The sequence below is a fragment of the Eurypyga helias genome, unplaced genomic scaffold (genome assembly GCF_000690775.1).
Source record: "Eurypyga helias isolate BGI_N326 unplaced genomic scaffold, ASM69077v1 scaffold27852, whole genome shotgun sequence".
Lineage (NCBI taxonomy): Eukaryota > Metazoa > Chordata > Aves > Eurypygiformes > Eurypygidae > Eurypyga > Eurypyga helias.
Genome location: NW_010235690.1, coordinates 1 through 19,137, shown reverse-complemented (window position 1 = coordinate 19,137; position 19,137 = coordinate 1). Strand labels below are relative to the sequence as shown.

General features: G+C 54.0%; 1 protein-coding gene across 1 annotated transcript; it reads right to left on the bottom strand.

The window, feature by feature from the left end:
- Window positions 1-1,054: 1,054 nt before the first annotated feature.
- LOC104506043 (ephrin type-A receptor 7-like) lies at window positions 1,055-19,133 on the bottom strand (the record flags this gene model as incomplete). Its single annotated transcript, XM_010146850.1, is given in 14 exon segments — window positions 1,055-1,169; window positions 1,854-2,009; window positions 2,118-2,311; window positions 2,489-2,638; window positions 4,324-4,527; window positions 4,648-4,709; window positions 5,442-5,627; window positions 7,404-7,529; window positions 8,970-9,025; window positions 9,249-9,357; window positions 10,713-10,801; window positions 10,803-10,870; window positions 12,978-13,102; window positions 18,995-19,133. Coding segments are annotated over 14 exon segments (1,779 nt in total), but the record flags the coding sequence as incomplete, so codon positions are not given.
- Between the last annotated feature and the right edge of the window lie 4 nt (window positions 19,134-19,137).

The window sequence follows — 19,137 nt, the reverse complement described above, 5'->3', positions numbered from 1 at the left end:
GGCTGTGGACACAAAGCCGCTGCCTGCTTTGCTCCACAGCCTCGGGACAGCAGGCAGAGCCCAGCACAGCTGCCCACAAAGCCAGCGAAGGCGAGATGCAGGGATGCTCTGCCTGCTAAACTGCAAGGGAAGCAGGGAAGAGAGGCGAAAGTAGCAACAGATGCTTCAGCATCAGTCCTGCACGGGTGGCAGGTCTGCGTGTGGGCAGCAGTGTGCTGCTGCTGTTGCTCCAGCCTCTAAGTTCCCACCCCAGCCATAAAATAGGGGGCTGGGACCTGCACGAAGTGCAGCAAAGGCTGAGAGCATCGGCGGCGCAGCCCCAGGGCTCCACTGCTTGCCCTCTCTCGGCTGCGGCTCTCTTCATCAAAGCTTTTCATTTCTTCCCCTGAAATCGTCACATCAGGAGAGCCTCAGAAACATTCAGCACCATTTGCTCTGCACTTTAGGGGAGAATATTTGGTTTTGTTCACCAACTGTGGCGTCAAGACTCGGTGAAGTAACTTTTGGAGTGGAAGGGACCCGGCTGGGGAAGAGGTTCCTTTCAGCACAGCAGATGGGGAAAGTCACCTTCCAGAAGTTGGGCGCTGGGTGTGAGCTGTGCTTTGGTCTCTAAAAATAAAAGCTCCTTGTGGGGTTGCTAGAACATGTCAGCTTGTATAAAAATACCCATGGATTTCACCAGTAGGATGCTAGATATGAAAATGCTGTCAGCTCTGGATTAAGACAGTGCACAAATGTCCATCCACCCTGTTAACGTAATTACCATATGAAATGGCATCATTACAGTTTGATTCATCTTACAAAACAGTGCTAGCGAGAGCCACATCCACCTAGGCACACCGCACACGTCCCAGGAATCCTCGGCTTCCTCGGCACAGGGGGCAGAAGCCCTGCTCTCTTGCCATGTGGAATGACTTGTTTGGCAGCAGCCCAGCAATTCCCACGTCCTCCCTGAAACCGCAAGGTTTCGGGGATTTGGTCTGGTTGGGGGCCGGCTGCCTGTCTCCTCCCTGGGAGCGCCGGGTCAGTGCTCCGCACCTCTGCGGGGGCTGCTTCACACCTGCACGCCTCGGCCATGCATCTGGATCACCTGGGCCCGGAGCGTCTGGATCCCGCTCAGGATGGTCTTCTGGTGCTCCACCAGCGTGATCCCCAGGCTGAGGACATCCCTGCAAAACAAGCCCCGTGTCAGCCGTGAAAACCAAGTCCCAGCTTTAAAGTGCCCCAACACCACCTGCTCCCAGGCAAGGGGAGCACAGCTTTCACTCTATCAGCTACCACAGACCTGCTGGGTAAAGACATCCCCAGCTTGGTTCTTGGTTGCCCTGAGAAGCTGTGGATGCCCCATCCCTGTGAGTGTCCAAGGCCAGGCTGGATGAGGCTTGGAGCAACCTGGTCTGGTGGAAGGTGTCCCTGCCCATGGCAGGGGGTGGGACTGGAGGGGCTTTAAGGCCCTTTCCAACCCAAAACATCCTGTGAACTTGTCCCAGGCAAAGCAACACGGACCCTGCCAGGGAACCCAGGGGGAACACGTGCCTGCAGCACGCCAGGCATGAGTTGGCTCCTCATGCTGCCTGCGTAACGGGTTATCAGTAAATCGCATTTGATTGGACTCTGCTCTCTGGACGGGACAGGCAACACTATCCTTGCCAGAAACTACAGCTTTAAATCTCAGCTTCATAAAACAGCAACTGGGATGCACAACACAGCCCAACCCACACCAGCGAGCTCTTACAGACATGTTTTGGAAGATCTGTCGTCTTGTTTAGTGATGCCTGACTAATTTCAAAGCAGAGCTCGTGCACGCTGCACCCAGAAACATGAGGTTATAGCCAGAAAACCAGTTTACTTACTGGGCTGTCATCCTGGCCACTGATTCCAGGTAGCAGTAGCCCGCAGCGGTGAAGCTATCTTTGTACCTGCCCATTTCTATCGCTTCAAGCCACTCGCCCACGGAGCTGAAAGATGGGAAGGCTGAGAAGGTACGTTCAGTGAGGGGGATGGATGTGCTGTGGGACCTGCCAACAAAACGGGGCGGTGAGGAGGGAGGAGGGCATGGCATGCCTCCGGTGGGAACCAAGGCACAACAACAGGCAGCAAAGCAAGAGGGTGGGCACCTGGTGCATGTGTTGGTGGGACACTTCGGGAGCTCCGGGCTCTGCACCATCTTGCTCAGGATGTTGTGGATGTGCGAGAACTTGGGTCTCTGGCTGCGGTCCTTCTGCCAGCAGTCGAGCATGAGCTGGTGGAGGGGCGGCTGGCAGTTCACTGGGGCTGGCAGGCGGAACCCATCATCCACAGCCTTCATCACCTGCAGCGGCAGAGGAGGGCGGAGGGGACAGGGTCAGGCGCTGCAATGCAGACCACAGGCAAACCCCTGGAGCAAACCTCCCTCCTCACAGTCTGCCTGGGGAGCAGCGGCAGCCCCTCCAGGCACCACGGAGCCTCCTGCACACCATTGGCAACGCCGCGGCAGCCGGGGACTCACGTCCTGGTTGGACATGTCCCAGTAGGGTCTCTCGCCGTAGGACATGACTTCCCACATGACGATGCCGAAGCTCCAGACGTCACTGGCCGGGCTGAAGTGGTGATACTGGATGGCTTCGGGGGCTGACCACAGCACCAGGCTCTTCCCACGCTGGACGGGCAGAAGGGGAGAAATGACGTGCTCACACAGTGGGACATAGCTGATGCACGCGATTCCTGGGCAGCCATTCATCGCGCCCCGCCCAGCATCGCAGGACAGACCCCGAGCAAGCCCACGCGTGGGGTTAGTACTAAGAGAAAACTTTTGCCTCCATTTGTTTTAAAACAGCCATGTGACCATGTGGTACATGGGAGCGTGAGTCCTGAAATATTAATGGGAGAGGAGAACGTCTCTGGGAAGAGCTGATGGCATTTTATACATTAATATTTAAATGAAAACCGTTTCAGAGCTGGGCAGACACGCAGCCCCTCCACCCTGGCTTGCTCTTCTGTAATTAGCAATCCCCGTCTCAGTGTCTGCAGAGCCCTCTGGATGCACCAGGGGAAGCGGGTGACAGACACCACAGCTAATTGCAATTAACAGCAGGGAGACCTCGACCCCAAAGCCACGGCCCTGCCGCACCGTGGTGGGAGCAGCCAGGGCCCCCGCTGGGCTCTCCATCCCCCTTGCTCAGGGGGCTGCTCCAGGCCTGGCAGCACACCAGCAACTCCGCTTGGGAGCTTTGCCCCCCTTCGGAGCACACCAAGCGTCCCCCGCTGAAGTCACAATAATGGCCAAAAAGGTTTTCCAAGGCTCTTTCTGCCACCGGCCTGCTCAGAGCTGGCAAATGACTGCAGCTCCTGGCAGAGCGTGGGCCAAACCCTGCAAACGGGCTCTTCCCCTGGGATGCCAACCAGGACACGGGCACTGCAGGCAGTGCTCATCAGCTGCTGCCTCCTTGGTGCTGCCCCGGGCTCCCTGCAAACAGCAAGTGCTCATTTGACCGAGAAATCAATGCTCTTTAAAATATTAATGCTCTGTTAATGTGATGCACTAATGGACCCGGCCGACGCAGGGCAGCTGCAGCGTACCAAAGGAAATCCATCCTATTGCTCCACACTCAAGAATGTATTCACACACGGACCAAAGAGGGGGCGAGCCAGCTCCAAGCGAGGGGCTGCAGGGCCTCGGGGGCCCATGGGACTCTGCCCAGCCCCTGGCTCCGCACCCAAAGGTTCCCAGGCAGCTTCTCCGAGCGTGTGTCGGCGCTCGGAAGACAGGCTGGCTAGCAGAGCTGACGAGGCGTGAGTGTGAATCAAGCAGGACTTAAATTCTTAATTGAAAACCATGAATTTCATTACAAGTGATAAAACAGACATAAGGAAGCCTGAAGCTGCCAGAGCTGCCTCCAGCCACCGCCGCCTCTCTGCCAGCTTGTGCCGGCGCATGGGAGGGCTGCGGTCAGAGGAAAAGTGGTGTTGGACAGCTGCTGTGCAGGTCCCTGGCTAAACATATTTAATTTCTCGCTCAAAAAGTCACTTTTAAGATGCAAAACCTGTATTCATACATGAAAAAGGAAACGGGAGCCTAGAAAAAAATACTGGTTCTGGAGTAGGATTGCTATGGGTCTTACTAACTCCACCTGTGGAAGCTGGCTGGCTTTGGATTTGATCCTTACTCAGCATTCAGAGCAGGCTGCAAAGCTCTTCGGTGATGCCAGACCTCAGTCCGTGCGCACTGGACCATCGCCATGCATCGCAGCCACGGAGATCCATCTCCACGGAGCTTTTCTAGCCATTCTGTCAGCATTTTGCTTTCAGGGAATGTTGACAGTGGAATTTGGAAATGCAGCTTACCATGGTGGAGAAGATGGTCTCCATCTTATCTTCTGGAGGCCGCCTGAAACCAGTTATTTTGCAAGCCAGGCTGCCGTTCACGAGGACTTTGTGGGCAGCAAGGCTTTTATGTATGTAACCCATCTCTGCCAGGTACTTCATGCCAGAGGCAATCCCCTGCAACATGCAAACGAGCTGGGTGGCTGTAAACTGTCCCTCGTGTTTCTGTAAAAACAGAGGAGGAAACGCCGAAGGTGAGGAATACCCAGCTCAGGGGTCTCCATCAGCAGACCCCGAGTGGGTAGCAGAGCCCAGCAGTTAACCATCAGCTCCCACAGCACTCACCCTGAGAAAGGAGTCCAGCATGCCGTTCCCCATGTACTCCATCACTATCATCATGGTACTCCCTGCACGGACAGAAAGAGCACTGCCTGAGCCCCGCTGCAGAGGCCCTAATGCTGTAGGCATTAGAAATGTGAGTTCTAACCTCCAGCGTGGTCAGCCTGTGCTGCCCGGCTATTGGGGGAGATCAGGATTTTTCTCAGAGCAGTCGGTCTGAGGCTTTCCCGTGGTTTTCAGCTGGGATCCCACTGGATCCCAACATCAGATGCTCCTTTTACCACAACACTGAACCACACCACAAAGGCAGACAGCGCTACTCAACACAAAAGCAACCAGCTCAGCCCAAGACTCAGGACAGAAATACTTCCTCACCTAATAAAAAGGCTAGTTAAAATCAGCACACGCACTCAGGCTCCTTTGGATTTGCATGAATATCCATTTAACCACGGCATCCACGGACTAGTTCAGCACACACACTCCCCTGAGAGCCAGGAGCAGTCAGAGTCATCTGTTTTACTGACAGAACCTCACTTCAATTTGCTTTTAAGAGTGCACAGTTTTTCTGCTAAGCCAGTCCTACTATCTGGATTTATTAATCTAGCTGTAAGCATTTTATTAATCATCAGAACGCTAAAATAGCTAATACATAAGGAAACGCCCCATTTCCAGAGAGCAACAGCATTGCACCTCCATTATCGCTCCGAAGCAACAGCTTGAGCACATTCCCTGCACAGCACCCTTCCTCCAGCGCGCACAGCTCGGGCTGCCCCGTGTCATACAGCCCGGGACCCCCTCACCTCTGGTGATGACCCCCTCGAGGCGGATGACGTTGGTGTGATCGAACTGGCCCATGGTGCACGCCTCTGCCAGGAAGGAACGCTGCTGCTTCTCCGAGCACCCTGCCCGCAGGGTCTGGATTGCCACCGGCAGCTCTCGCTTGCTGGGCAGCTTCAGGCATCCCCGGCAGACTTCTCCGAACTCTCCTGTGCAGGAGAGAAGGGAGTTAAACAGCATCCAGGGAGGAGTGAAACAGCATCCATGGCAGGACATCGCTCGCAGCCCACGGCTCGGCACCGCGTGTCACGGTGCTTGCCTGCTGTTTTACCGAGCTGCTGCAACACTCGGTGAGTGTATATGTACATACAAATATACACACACATATGTGTACATATACACACACCTGCTACAAAGCACAGGGCAGCAGTCCTCTTCTGGGAATTCAGCTTCCCTTTAGGGTTTATTTTCTTTGCTTTGGGACCATAAAGTGCATTCCTGTATCACATGATGTGTCTTGCTGTGTAGGCAAGCAAGACTTCCCCATCGTTAACCAGAGGATTTGCCAATCCATAAACCCAGAAGTGGAGCCCTCCTGGCTGCGAGTCTCCCCCACAGAGACTCTTTTACCATCTTCCCCCACCTCTGCTGAACACACAGGCCCCTGCACACAAGTTTAGCATCAGCATGTGACACGAAAAACATGTGATAATGCAATGCAATTACTTTTTCCTCTTCCTACACCTCTAAACCGTTCTCCCCATGCTCTGCTCAAGCGCACAGTGTGCTTTTTCCCGTGAAGATTAACCCCCAGGCACCGAGTTCGTAGCCCCTGGGCTCAGCCCATTCTGCCCCCCAGCTCAGCACACGCAGGGTCTGCGTCTCACGGAACAGCATGTCAGGGCCAGGAGTGTTTCCACAGCCTCTGGGGCAGAGCATCCCACCCGGCACAGCCTCACGCTTGACAACAGGAGCGACCAAATTCATAAAAGACCAATATTGGTTTTACAGCAAAAAAGCGTGTAGCCATGAAAAGCTTTATTGATCTGAAAGCCAGGTACTTGTTCGGTCAGCAGGGAGACAAATGCAGTCCCAAATTCCTTATATTTAAATGTCTTCCTGACTAATTTTCCTTGATTTTTCAAATAGCAATTTGCATCTGAAAGGTATGTGGGATTAGTCGCAGCTGCTCCACTCAGCAGCTATAAAGAAAACCTCCTCTTCTCCCCAGTGTCCTCTTCCCTTCCACACTGTCCTTTAAGCTGTGGGCAAGCCCTTCCCTCTTCCCTTCCTCCACCTCTTCTTTTTCTGCAGTTGAATTTATCTTTAGGAAAAGAAACGACAAAGAATAATCGTGTTTCCTATGTGCTGGCACACATTAGCGATCAAGGCTCTAGGGCCCAGTGAGGGGATTTTAATTTGCTTTTAAGTTTTAGGCAGTGAAGTTGATGAAAATCAATAAATCATTAGGTTCACATATTTATAAATAGTTTTCATGCTGCTGTCAACTGGCCCAGATGCAGATAATTGCTGATGCTTTCTGGTCCGCGCATCACTCGGTTGGCTGTACTCTGCACCCCAGAAAAACAAACGGGGATGTGAAATCGAGCTCCCGAACAAAATACTCACCAGCCCCACTCTCATCTCCCTGCTGCGAGCATGCACCCCCAAGACAAGAGCATGAGCAAAGGTCTGCGATGCTGATGGTGCCGGAGGACGAGGAGCTGCCTTGGGAGATGCCGGCAAGGTGGGCAGAGCCCGTGGGGGCTTGGGTCGGGCAGGACTGCAGCAACATCACAGCCCCACCACGGCCCTGCATGCCAGGGGCTAGCGGGGAGTGCTACGGATGGGGACATGTGCCGGGGGCTAGAGGGGAGCGCTCTGGATGGGGACATGTGCCAGGGGATAGCGGGGAGCGCTACGGATGGGGACACACACAACCCATGGCACGGCCACTGCAGAGGGGTCGGTGAGAAGGAACTTGCCTGTCCCGATGATCCTCTCAATTTTAATACTAGCGTTATCCAGCTCTTTGGCAAAGAGGTGCACGGCCTGCATAGGGTCTTCGCAAGTGTCGGGGTCGATGTACGTCCTCCTGGTTGGTATTTTAACTGCGGGAAAGCAGGAAATGCACAAAGGGCACATGAGAACGGCTCGGCAGAGCTCCCTCCCACCCTTCCCAGGAAACGCTCTTGCAGGTTATCCATCACCAGGTCTGCTGGCAGGAGTAATTTGCCACCTTTTTATAAGCAAAGCAAAAGACTCATCTTTCAGGTTGCTAGGAAATTTCTTGTGGGATTAAATAAACCTAATCGCTCTGCTCCACTGCCACAATCCCAGGTTACAGAGAGCAGCCCCTGCGCTCTAATGCAGCTCCCTCCTGGACTGAGCCTATCTGTGACCCCTGCTAATCCTTAAGCATCCAAATTCATCTCCCTTCCCAAGATCTCCAGAAGAAAGCGTTATAATCAGGAACGGCAGCCGTGTTCCAGGTCCCCTTGATTAGCATCATGGACAGCAAAATACCTCCCACAAGCAGCTACCATCTGCCACACAGCGAGGGACCCCGCCAGGAGCAGGTCCAGGAGAACCGTGAGGAATGAGGTTGACCCGCTCGCAGGAGCCCTTGCAAAGCTCCGGAGGTGAAACAGCCACCCACTTGCTGGGGCTTCCCCAAAACCCTAATTCACATTTCCTGAAAGCAAACAGCCAAAACAACAGCCAAAGCACATCAGCTCTGCCACGTGCCAGGCCCCTTCTAGAGCAGTGCTGCATCTCCTCCTCTCCGTGGGCAAGGCGAGGAGGATGATGGATGTTTTTCTTGGCCTGTCTGGGATCAGTGCAAAGAGCAAATGGCAGAGCCCTGTTGCGACTGCCAGCTCACTCCAGGAAGGGATCGAACCATGCAAGGCTTCCCCTTCCACCTGGGCTCAATTCACCTTTTGGAGACCAGGCGCCTGCTGTGCTCCCCTCACCCTTGGCCGAGTCCCGAGGGCAGCTCAGCAGCAGGAGGCCCATCAAAGCCAGGTGAAACGGCCAAGCTGCACCCGCGAAGCACGCAGGCTCTGCTGCTTCTGAAATGCTTCGGGGAGCAGAAGAGCATGTGTGCGCTTCACGGGCATATGCCAGGAATCAAATGAACTCATCAATCCTGACATCTGAATTCCCTTTGACAACTGTTGTCTGTAAAATTATTGCTGCTCAATAATCAGGAGTAGCCCCAGAAAACAAAGCTGTATTCTCATGTAGCCGTTTGTGAAAAGCTGATGGAATAATTCATATGCCCCGTGGAAAGCGGAAAGCATCCCCGTTTCCTTCGGCACAGCAGTGACCTGTGTGCGGGAAGGACGGACACGGGCTTATGAAGCTGTCAAGCCTGCCGTCCCCCGAGAGCCTCGCTGTGCTGTGCCCCTGCTCTGGGATAACGCAGGATGACAACTCTTCAAAAGCAAGGACTTGGGGCAGCTTTGTCAGGAGCTGGGTTATTAATAGCAATAAATACAGACATCCCCACACAGTCACACTAGCCACGGTGGCCAAGCTTCACTTACAGTGGAAGTACAGCTCCTCATCCCCGTCCTGGCTGGCTTTGCTGTACCCACACTGTCTGCAACGAGAATGAAGATGGGCACCATTACCCAGGCAGCAGCCTCTCGCTGGGTATAAAAGCCTCAAGTCCCAGCGCTCAGGAACAGAATCCAGCCCCGCGGCACGAGGAGCCAGCAGGCAGCTCAGCCCAGCTCCCACGCTCAGAGCGAGCGCTGCCCCATGTTCCCGAGAGCCCTGACCCACTCCCAAACCTCCTTGCTCTGTGTCCCAGCTCCACTCACCTCCTCCAGACCATCACGCCGATCACCATGGACACCAGCACCGTCAGCCCTGCAATGGCCACCACCGCGATGATGAGGACAGGGTTCTGCTCGCTGGAGGCCACCGTGACTGCGGGAGGGAAGCAGAGCCAGTCGGCAACGCACCCTGGGCAGCCCCAGGGCATGGGGCAGCCCCAGCTACTTCTCCCCACGCCGCCTACACCCCCCAGCAAGGCCGTGGGACAATTCACCGTCCTCACAGCAATTCACGTTCTAGTTCAGTTGTAAAAGCTCGAGCTGGTTCAATCAGACCCACAGGCAGGAGGGGACAGAGCCACCCCAGTGCTGCCACACTGGGATCCTGCTTTTGTTAATCAGCGCTGAGGAACGGAGGAAAATATTAAACTTTATGGCTTACAAATAGTTTTCCTTGATCACATTAATCCCTTCCCTTCCTGCTTTTGAAAACTGGGGTATTAGAAAGCTACGTTCTATATCAAATTTTTATTGGCTCCAATTCATTCTGAAAATGTCTTCTGTGTGGCAAATAGATGCAATTTAAAGCCCTGTTAAACACAATCTGTGAGAGTCGCACTGAGCCAGCCATCTCAGGGCTTTCATTTCTAGCCAGGGTGGGTTATTAGGCTGAAGTCCTACCATCTCTCCAAACCCTCTTTTAAGCAGCAAAATAAAATGCTTCTGTACTATAGTTATGAATGGAAACTGTGAAAAGGAAAAGCCCCAGCAAACAACACCGATGCTGCCTGACCTTACTCAGCCAAGCAGCTAACAAGCCAAGCGCCTCATGAGCCAGGATGGCAGCGGGGCAAAGCAGTCACCTCCTGCCCAGGGGACACATCCACGGCCAGCTGGATCTCCAGGCTAGTCTTGCCTCCTCTGCTGCAGCCTGTGCCAGCCACCCCCTCTCTGGAGCACCCGTGGAGGGCGGCACAGCTTCACAGACCTGGGCAGGATCGTGCCCTCGGCAGTTATGCCTGCAGGGACCGACACTTGCTCCCTCCCAGCACCGGTTTGGTGGCCCCATGGAAGAGACCTGGCGAGATTCTTTTGCAGCACCAACATCACGCCAAGGCAAAACAAGCCTCAGACACTCCAGCTAAGCACTTTCTTGGGCAATCTCAAGAGCAGAGACCAACACCAGCCTCTGCACCGGAGAGCAGCCAGAGATTGGCTGTCCTCGTGCCGCGGCACTGAGAAGGGTGAGGACAGACACCCCCAGGACAGACACCTCCAGGACAGACACCTCCAGCAGCAGCAGCCTTGTTCAAAGCAAACAGCAAAATGCAATTAGAAGCAAGTCCTGGGAAGTACCTGCTCTCAGACACAGAGGCAGAGATGCTGCTCCACGAAACCATGAGCATCTGGGGCAGGAGCAGCGAGCACCAGCATCCCCACAACTCAGCTCAAAGAGCCTCACGTCTGCAGTTACACCTGTAAGAGACGGCGAGCCTCGCCGGCACTTACATTCTGCCAGCGTCTCCACTTCAATACTAGGGCTGTAGTTTCCGTAGTCGGGTGAGGAAGATGTCCGGATTTGGAAAATATAGAGGGTGTTTCAGGTTATTGACCGTCACAGCCGTTGATGTGGTTTTCACAGTTGAGTAACTCTGATCTCTCTGATCCTGTGAAATAACGAGATGCCCCAGATCTAGCTGGACTGAAGCTGCACCACAGAGCAGGAACAGCACAGCTCTACCCCCGCCTCACCCCCGGGTCCCACCAGGACAGTCTATCTCAACAGAAAACCTTCAGCAGAAAGAATACACTTCCTAGATGTCTCATTAATAGAAGTTACATGGAAAGGTCATGTGAAAGTGCATCATCTGGCGCTGTCTGCCGTATGAAGACAGGCGGAGGACGGGGTGGTGGGGAGAAGCTGTGCCACCCCACACAGCTCCTTTCCTCCCACCTCGGGATCGGCTGCTGGCAACCGCCTGCTCCCCTGCCACGGCCACTCGAACCCTGGAGTAAACACGCACGTATTCTCACACACTGAGTAATCCAACCTGGCAGGCGGGTTTATCCCCAGTTTATTCCCTTGCCCAGTGACTTAGAGATCTGCTTCAACTCAAGGAGAGGGCAATGGGCAGCCCCGCTCCTGGAGCAGCTGCTGGAGGCGTGAATGGGAGCAGGCAGCCCGTGGGATCTCCCGTCTCAGAGCGGCACATCCCCATGCCTCTGCTCCCCGGGGCTTGCAAAGCAAAACAAGCCCCAGCTCCGGCAAAACTTCCCATGGTTCTGCACAGCCACTGTCGGGGATCATTTTCCCAGCTGTGTCAGGTACTTCCAAACAAACTCCCCAGTGGGAAGATGAGGCCAGTGCTGCTGCAGTCCTGGGTTTATCTGAGGCCACTTTACCCTGGGAGTGGGGCCGGGCTGTATCCCACTGGCTCAGCATTGACCTCTCTGGGATCCCACACGTGCGTGCTGCACCCTCATCACACCGGGGACCAACCGTCACAAGCGTCCCACCGCTGCAACCCAGCACTGGCACAGTGAAATGGAAAATGTATTTTCCATTTGATACGCTTTTCCCTTTGAATCTCCATAGTTAAAGTATGCCTTTAAAAGCAAAGCTTAGGAACTAAGTTGATTTTCATGTCAGCATCAAGAGCCTCATTGCAGTGGATAATTGCTAAACTATAGTTCAAATTCCCTACCCAAGCAGAACCTTTCCTCATTTCACATACCCTGAGTATCTTGTTGCTGCAGCCCATTTGCACAGGAATTACTGTCTCGGGCTTCAGCTTTTGCCCTCACCCACAGAGTCCTCCTTTCGAATCTATCAGATGCTAAAAATCACATTAATATGAATCAGCTTCAAGGTAGCTTGTTTCTAAAAACAGAACACCAACATGTCACCTGCACCGTTTGCTTGACATGTAATCAGTTTCATAACGAGCCTGAGCACACGCAGATAAGGTAATTTGCAGAACTGTGTCATAAACTGCATTTATTTTGATTTAGAGCATTTTATCTGCTCTCTGCCCACCGGTGTTTCTTCCGAAATTCTCAACTCACCACACCCATTAAATCACAGCAATGTCTAAAATTAAGAGACTGTCAGAAAAATGTTTGCTTGTGCCCCCTTCTGTGTGGAAGACCACCCACAGCTCACCGAAGTCATGGGTTTGGTGGCCCCCAGTCCTAAACCAGTGGCGACCACAAGGTCCAACACCTTCCCAGAGGGCAGGCTACCAATACAGGTGTCACCTCAGCAAAGGTTTAGGAACCTCGTATGGGTTAGCAGTCCCTGTCTAGCTGGCTAATGGCAAGCACTCAAACCTCAGATTTCTAATGTCCTTTAAAAAAGCCAACCAATGCATTTAAAAACTGAACAAAAGGGAGAAGAATGAATGAAAACTATTAGCTTTGCACTTTCTCCCAGGGAGATGTCAACATTAGGACTGGATGAACTCTTGCAGCACAGATGGGGGGAAAACACACCGGTTAACATAAACTCTACAAATCATCCAAATTTCCTAAAACTTGCTTAAGCCTAATGTGGTCAGAAAGGAAAAGCCCTTATTGGACCCATTTGAAGGACTCTTCTTACTTCCACATGCCAGTAAAGACCTCCAGCACCACTGCCCGCAGAAGAGCACTCCCTCCACACGGAGGGTGGCCGACTGACCGGCAGCACACACCGCCCCCCCGGCACAGTGCTCCCAAGGGACAGACCCGGGAAGCACCAGGGCTCCGGAGCCAAAGCCAGTCCCCAGAGCCTACCTTCTCATAGTACTTGACCTCGTACTCAGTGCTGTTGGTGGTCGGGAAGCCCGGCTCCTGCCACGACAAGGAGATGCTCTTCTGCTCAACTTTATCCGTGCGGATGCCGGTGACAGGAGTCGGCGCTGAAAAAGCGGAGAGGAAAGCAGTGAGTGACCGCGGTGCTGCAAGGGCAGAGCATCCCCCTGCTCTGGCAACGCACCTCACAGCACCCAAACCCCCCCGCGCTGGCCCAGCAGAGCCTGACAGGCAGAGCCCCAGAGACAAGTGATGCTGCGTGCCACCACGCTTTGGTTCTGAGCAGCCAAGTGCAACCAGGAGACCACAGCTTACAAGGAATTTTATCTCCATCCTCTCATGCCTCTGGAAAGTCCCATGTCAGCTCGGACATTCAGCTGTGGACACTTCATTTTTGCTTCTGCCCTGTGATGCCACAGTAAAACCTGTAACACCTTCACCAGCTGAAGAGCGTGCTGCTTCTGCAGATACCAGCTCCTCTCTCAAACAGGACTGAAATAGGGCAAACTCCAAGCTGGTGATCATCCAACGGGAGAAGATGGTGGCAAAATACAACAGCTTTGTAATCTGTGGGCAGCCAGGAATGCTCCAGCTGAAAACAAGCAAAAAATCCTAACAGCAGGCTCTGCCGATGGTGCCACAGGGGGGTCTGAGCTCATGTCCAGCGGTCTGAGCCCGCTGACGCCCAGTGCTCCGAGCCTGCTGCTGAGGATTCCTGGGAAATGCAAAATACAGCCTTTGAGCAGGAGGACTTGTAGGACATAGCAAGGCTTCTCCAGCCGCCCTGGCACAGGATCTGCCCCATGCCACCCCAGACAGCTGGGAAGATGGGAGAGAAAGGCTGGGAAGACTGGGAGAGCTGCCTGCCCTACATGCTGCTGAGCACGCAGCCTGTGCCCCAGGAGCTGGCTATTTACTTCTACTTAGCACATGCTCCACGCTGAATCTTCCTCCATGGCACGTGCGCTCCCGTTTAGTTCATCTCACTATGCAAGATGCACTTGCCAACTATTCCCGTTTTAACCAGGTTTGGCTCCAAGCGAGCTGGCTTCTCCAGCACACACAGCCAGCTCGCTGATCCGCAGGCTCTCTGCCTGATGCTGACACCTTTGCTGTCTGCCTGCCTTACCCTGCTCACTCATCTCCGCTCTCCCAAAACCTCCATCTCCTCCTCTGACCCTCTCCCCCTGCCTTCAAGCCGCTGAGCTGCACTCCGCGCCCTGCGCAGCTCCTGCAGCTGACAGGCAGCAGCATTGCCTGCACCAGGCTCCCTGCCTGCGGGCAGCATCCCCGCAGCTCTTCCAAAAGCCTCTGCCTCCCGCACCAGCAGAAAGCCAGCTGGACCTGTCAGACTGTCTGCAGCATCTCAGGAGCCAGCCAAGGACACGGCATCCCCCAACTGCCCCGAGCAAGGCAGCGGCGGCGCAGACGCGATGCTCTGCCCAGGGCCAGAGCATTCAGCAGCAAGAGCAAGGAGGAAGGGAGTGCCTGGGATGTGCTAGGACATCAAAGCCTTTGCTGCAGAGGTGCTATGCAAGGAAGACGCTAAATATTTCAGTAGGGAAAATAAACTTTGTACCTGGTGCCTTTGATAAAAGCTTCTATTGGAGCCCCTTGTTCTGCTTTGGGATGATTAGACAAAAAATTAGGGTTGATTAGAAAAACTGACCTTGGCAGTGGTCAAACATGACAAGTAATGTCTACCCAGGTCTTGTGGGGCAGTGCCACAAGCTGTCCTGGTCAGAGGGCAGAAAGTCTCCTCTCCAGCTGAGGAGAGAACAGGGAAACCAGAGAAAAGCTGCCCGTAACTGTGGCTCTGGGCTGCCCTGCTGCAAGGCAGGGTCCCAGCACAGGGAAGGGGTGAAGGGGCTGCGGTGAATGATCCCCTCATTTACACCAGCAGTCCTGTAGCAGTGAAAGCCACGTGGGGAAATCAGCTGTTTCCAGCTTGTCCCACTCTTCCATCAGATCAGGATGTTTGCTGGACCCTGACTATCCCATAGAGACTCCCGTGGAGAGGAACAGCTCCCTGGAAAGCAAACTTAAGCATCTGTGAAATTTTGTGTTTCTTACTTAGCTCATTAATCTTTGCTGAAGAAAAACGTCCTCCTGATGTTTTATTCATGATGATTTGCTCCTTCATTCCAAGTCCCTTCGGCTTCTGCTGAAAGAGCGAGAGGACCCCAAGGGCAGCCGGGAGCCCCCCCGCCCATGTGAGCTCCCAGCCCCTGCACACAGCTCCATCTGGCTGCCTGCCTTCTCGTGTTTTTAAAAAATAATCCTCCAAATCAACCCATGAGCCCCAGAGCTGACCTCCAAGGGGATATTGCACTGCCCCCGTGTAAAGAAGGGCGAGCTCGTGGCCCCCGCGTGAGCGCACGTCACTGCGTGTTTCACGACATGACAAATGGTAACAGGCGGCGGAGGCCAGCCCGATGCTTAACTTGGGGCTTGTTCCTGTAACCTAAGTTAAGTGCTTCTCGCTGTTTTATCCAATTCCCATCAATAAAATATCATGCAGATGCCCTCCTGTAGCTCTGAATCTTGCAAACGGACTGGAGAAGCCTGAACACGCGGTCCTGACTGTTAACAAAGTCATGGGAAAAATCACGCTCAGAGATCAGCTGTAGAGCAGAACCCATGGTACACGCCAGAAAAGCAGGCACTGGCCTCAAACATGTTTAAAAGGCACTGGAGAAAATCACACAGACTAAAAAGCATTTCACACTGTGAAAAAAATGTGTTTCCCATCAATATTTTAAGCTCCCCTAACATTGCCTGTGTTCTGAAAAAGCAAACATTAAATTATTCACCACTCTGTCTGATTTTATAAACTCCATTCCGTTGTATGTGGGTTTACTCCTCTTAATTAAGCAGTGCAACAGCAGAAAAGTCATAAAACTATGTATGGGCACCGTGTCTACCCCTCGAGTCACCCGCTGCACCCGAAACCCAAAGGGGACCCTTGGAGGGGACAGCAGCAAGCGCGTAAAGACGGAGTTGAACCAAGGGTGCCCGCAGACCACGCAGCCTCTGTGGTCCCACACCTACCGTCTCCAGGAACGCTTTGCTCTCCCCACACCTTTTCGGAGGCAGGGGGGCCGAGCAGGCACACAGCAAACCAGCAGACCACCACCCGCCCGCCCTGCTGCCCACTGGTCCCCGTATGGGGCGAGTGGCAATCGGGTGGACAGAACCTGCCATCACCCCCCCCAGCACCTCTGCTGCCCCACACCACGATGCTGCTCGTGCTGAGGAGGGCCAGCCACCCCCCTCTCCAACACCAGTTATTCACACCCCGGCAGAGAAAACACACTGGGCACCGTCCCAGGGTCCTTCCTCCCTAAGCAGAGCAGCAGCCTCACCGGCCACCGCGCAGCAATCCCAGGTCTGGTCCTCGCTCCATGGATGGCAAAGACCCCACGAGCACTCCCACTCGCCCAGCAAGCCCTGTGGCCCCCTGGCCAAGGCTGGGTTGGCACTGCTGCACCAGCAGCAAACGGCAGTCAACTTCCGAGGGCCTAATTCAGCACACACCACTTCTCCACAGTCTCGGGAAGGAGAATGCATTTCTGCATCGGCTGCATTATTAATCTGCAACAGATTTAAAAGCCCTTTAAGACAGAAGCCGATCCCTGCCGGGAATATAAATGACATCGTCCCAGAGTGTACATTTACATAGCTAATGCAGCTCTACTCCTCCAGGTAAACAGCCCCGTTCTCTCCTCAAACACTTTTATTTAGTCCCATGCTGGGGCCAGATTAGAAAAAACACAGTATTAATTTTACCTCCTGCAGACTAAATAGCATCTTTTCTTTTCCCCAGCAAATACAATGAACAACTGCTAATTCCCTCTTGTGACTGCTGAAGGGGAAGGGCAGTGCGAAAGCTGCACTCGGAGCTATATTTGGAGGAGCAGGGATCTGACAGCTAAATGGGGTCTTGTTTCTTGCTTTAATATTTCCTCCAAATCTGCATATCAGCAGCCAGAGCCTCCCTGCTGCTGCAAATGACTTCCAAGACCATCATGTCGCAGCCGCCAAGGAAGTCACCACTGCTCCAGGCATCCCCGAGGTCTCCCTTTCTCCTGACTTCTGGCCCCATCCGGTACTTCTGCGATGGGCTTCCATGACGAGGGTCTCCAGGGCATGGACTCACTGGAGATGGCAGCCTCCGCAGAGCAGGTCTGCGACCCGTCCGTGCCAGCCACAGCTCCACGTCCTGCCTGCATCACTGCCTGCCCACACAGGGTCCCCTCCCGCGCACAGCCCCCTCGCAGCTGGGGCCTCTTGCCCAGGACAGGCATTACGGACAAACCGGACCAAGAAGCTGCCACCCCATGAGTTGACCTTCACCCCCTCTTTGCTAATGAGCACAGGTTAATTATCGCTGTCACTGCTCACCCAGTGCCAAAGCAAGAGGAACTGGGCCAGCTGGGTGCTGCAGGAGGAGCAGCTCCAGCCTGGTGCTGCCCTCGGGAGGGGACACCCTCAGCAGCACCAAATTCAAGTGTTTCAAGAAACTTCCTGAGCCTCAGCTGCTCAGCTAATTCTGAGCCACCATCTGCATCCGGAGACTCGACAGCCTGACAAGAGACATTGATTTTGAACAGATTACAAGATTAATTATGCCATATTCTTTCCACGTATTTAGTTCTTTCAGGAGCACGCAGTGTTGAGTAAGGAACTGAGATTCCCACTTACCCAGAGGAAAACAGACGATCGGCTGAGGCACGGGTTGGCATCACAGACTTGTTGCTTCACTACCTAGAGAGGATGCAGCTGCCCTTTTCCGGCATCCCCTTGTCCCCAGCTCAGACCTGAAGCTCCAGGTGAGGAGGCAGCTCCTGAGCACCGGTCCCCTGCCCTCTGCCCGAAACCAGGCAGGAGGCTCTGGAAGACCGGCTCATCGTTAGACCTCGTTAAGCTCGCCTCTCCCTAGCTTGTACGCTGGCTCAGGAATAGCCTGAGCTCAGGAGACAGAGGATCTTCCCAGAGTTAAATCCATCCTTAAACAGCAAAGATCCTAATGAGGAATGACACCTCCACTGAGGAGCGGTCTGGGGCACAGCATCCACCCAACGGATACACAGAAATTATTATACGAGGGAAGAGAAAGCAACAACACGCACAAAACCCCACATTTGATCAAGTGGTGGGAAAATTATTTGTAACAAGATCAAAGTTTAATCTCTTCAGATGAAATTGTTGGCCAATTCCTGCCAAGGGGTATGTGAGGATCATCTGTCTCCATTAACTGTGGCTTGGCAAAGGGCTTTCATGCAAATTAATAACGTCACCGCGGAGGAATAGACAAGGACACAACAAGCCAGAGCTGATTTTCCTTGGGCATAGCTAACGACTGGGGAGTGATCAAACCCCTCCGGCCGGCCAGGGCACCGTGCACACAGGGCGGCTGGATGTTCACTTCCCCTCACGTAAGGGAACAGAAACGCGAAATGTTGAGTGGAAGAGGGCATGTACAGTAAGAAACTCTGCCACAGACCAGCACAGAGGAGAGAGGAAATCCATTTTTTCTGTTTCCAAAGGATAGCCAATATTTGAATTATCTGTTTTAAGGAGTGTTTTTGTGAATGGGCTGAAAACATTGTTTCTTTGAAGGTACTTTTTTGTGATTTGTAAATTCAAAGTGCAGCCAGATCACAGAGCAGCCTGGTCCCTTCGGAGCCCCGGCTGTCACCACGCTCGCTGCCACCGCGCTGCAAGCCAGCACCATGGGAGATGTGGGTCTCCCCGTCACCGCTGAGTGCCACACCTGTGCCAACGGAGCAAACTGAGAGGAATCGGGGCACTGCCGCAGTGTCGGGCAGACAGAACCCAAGGACAGTGCCCACACCACCTCCAGACCCTGTGTTTTCCCGGTGACGGAGCCGCAGAGCAGACCGCTACACCCCGGATGTGAGACACCAGCGTAAAGCAGCGCGGGCACCGTTCCCTGGGTGGCAAGGTTCCGCGTGCCTTCGGCGTGGCGTGCGTACCTGTGAGGCCAGTGGAGACGTTGACCTCTGCGTACTGCTGCCCCGACAGCGGGCTGACACCCGAGACACCGTTGACAGCTGCCACGCGGATGGTGTAGTTGACGTGGGGCAGCAGGTTCACCAGGGTGACGGTCCGGTCCACC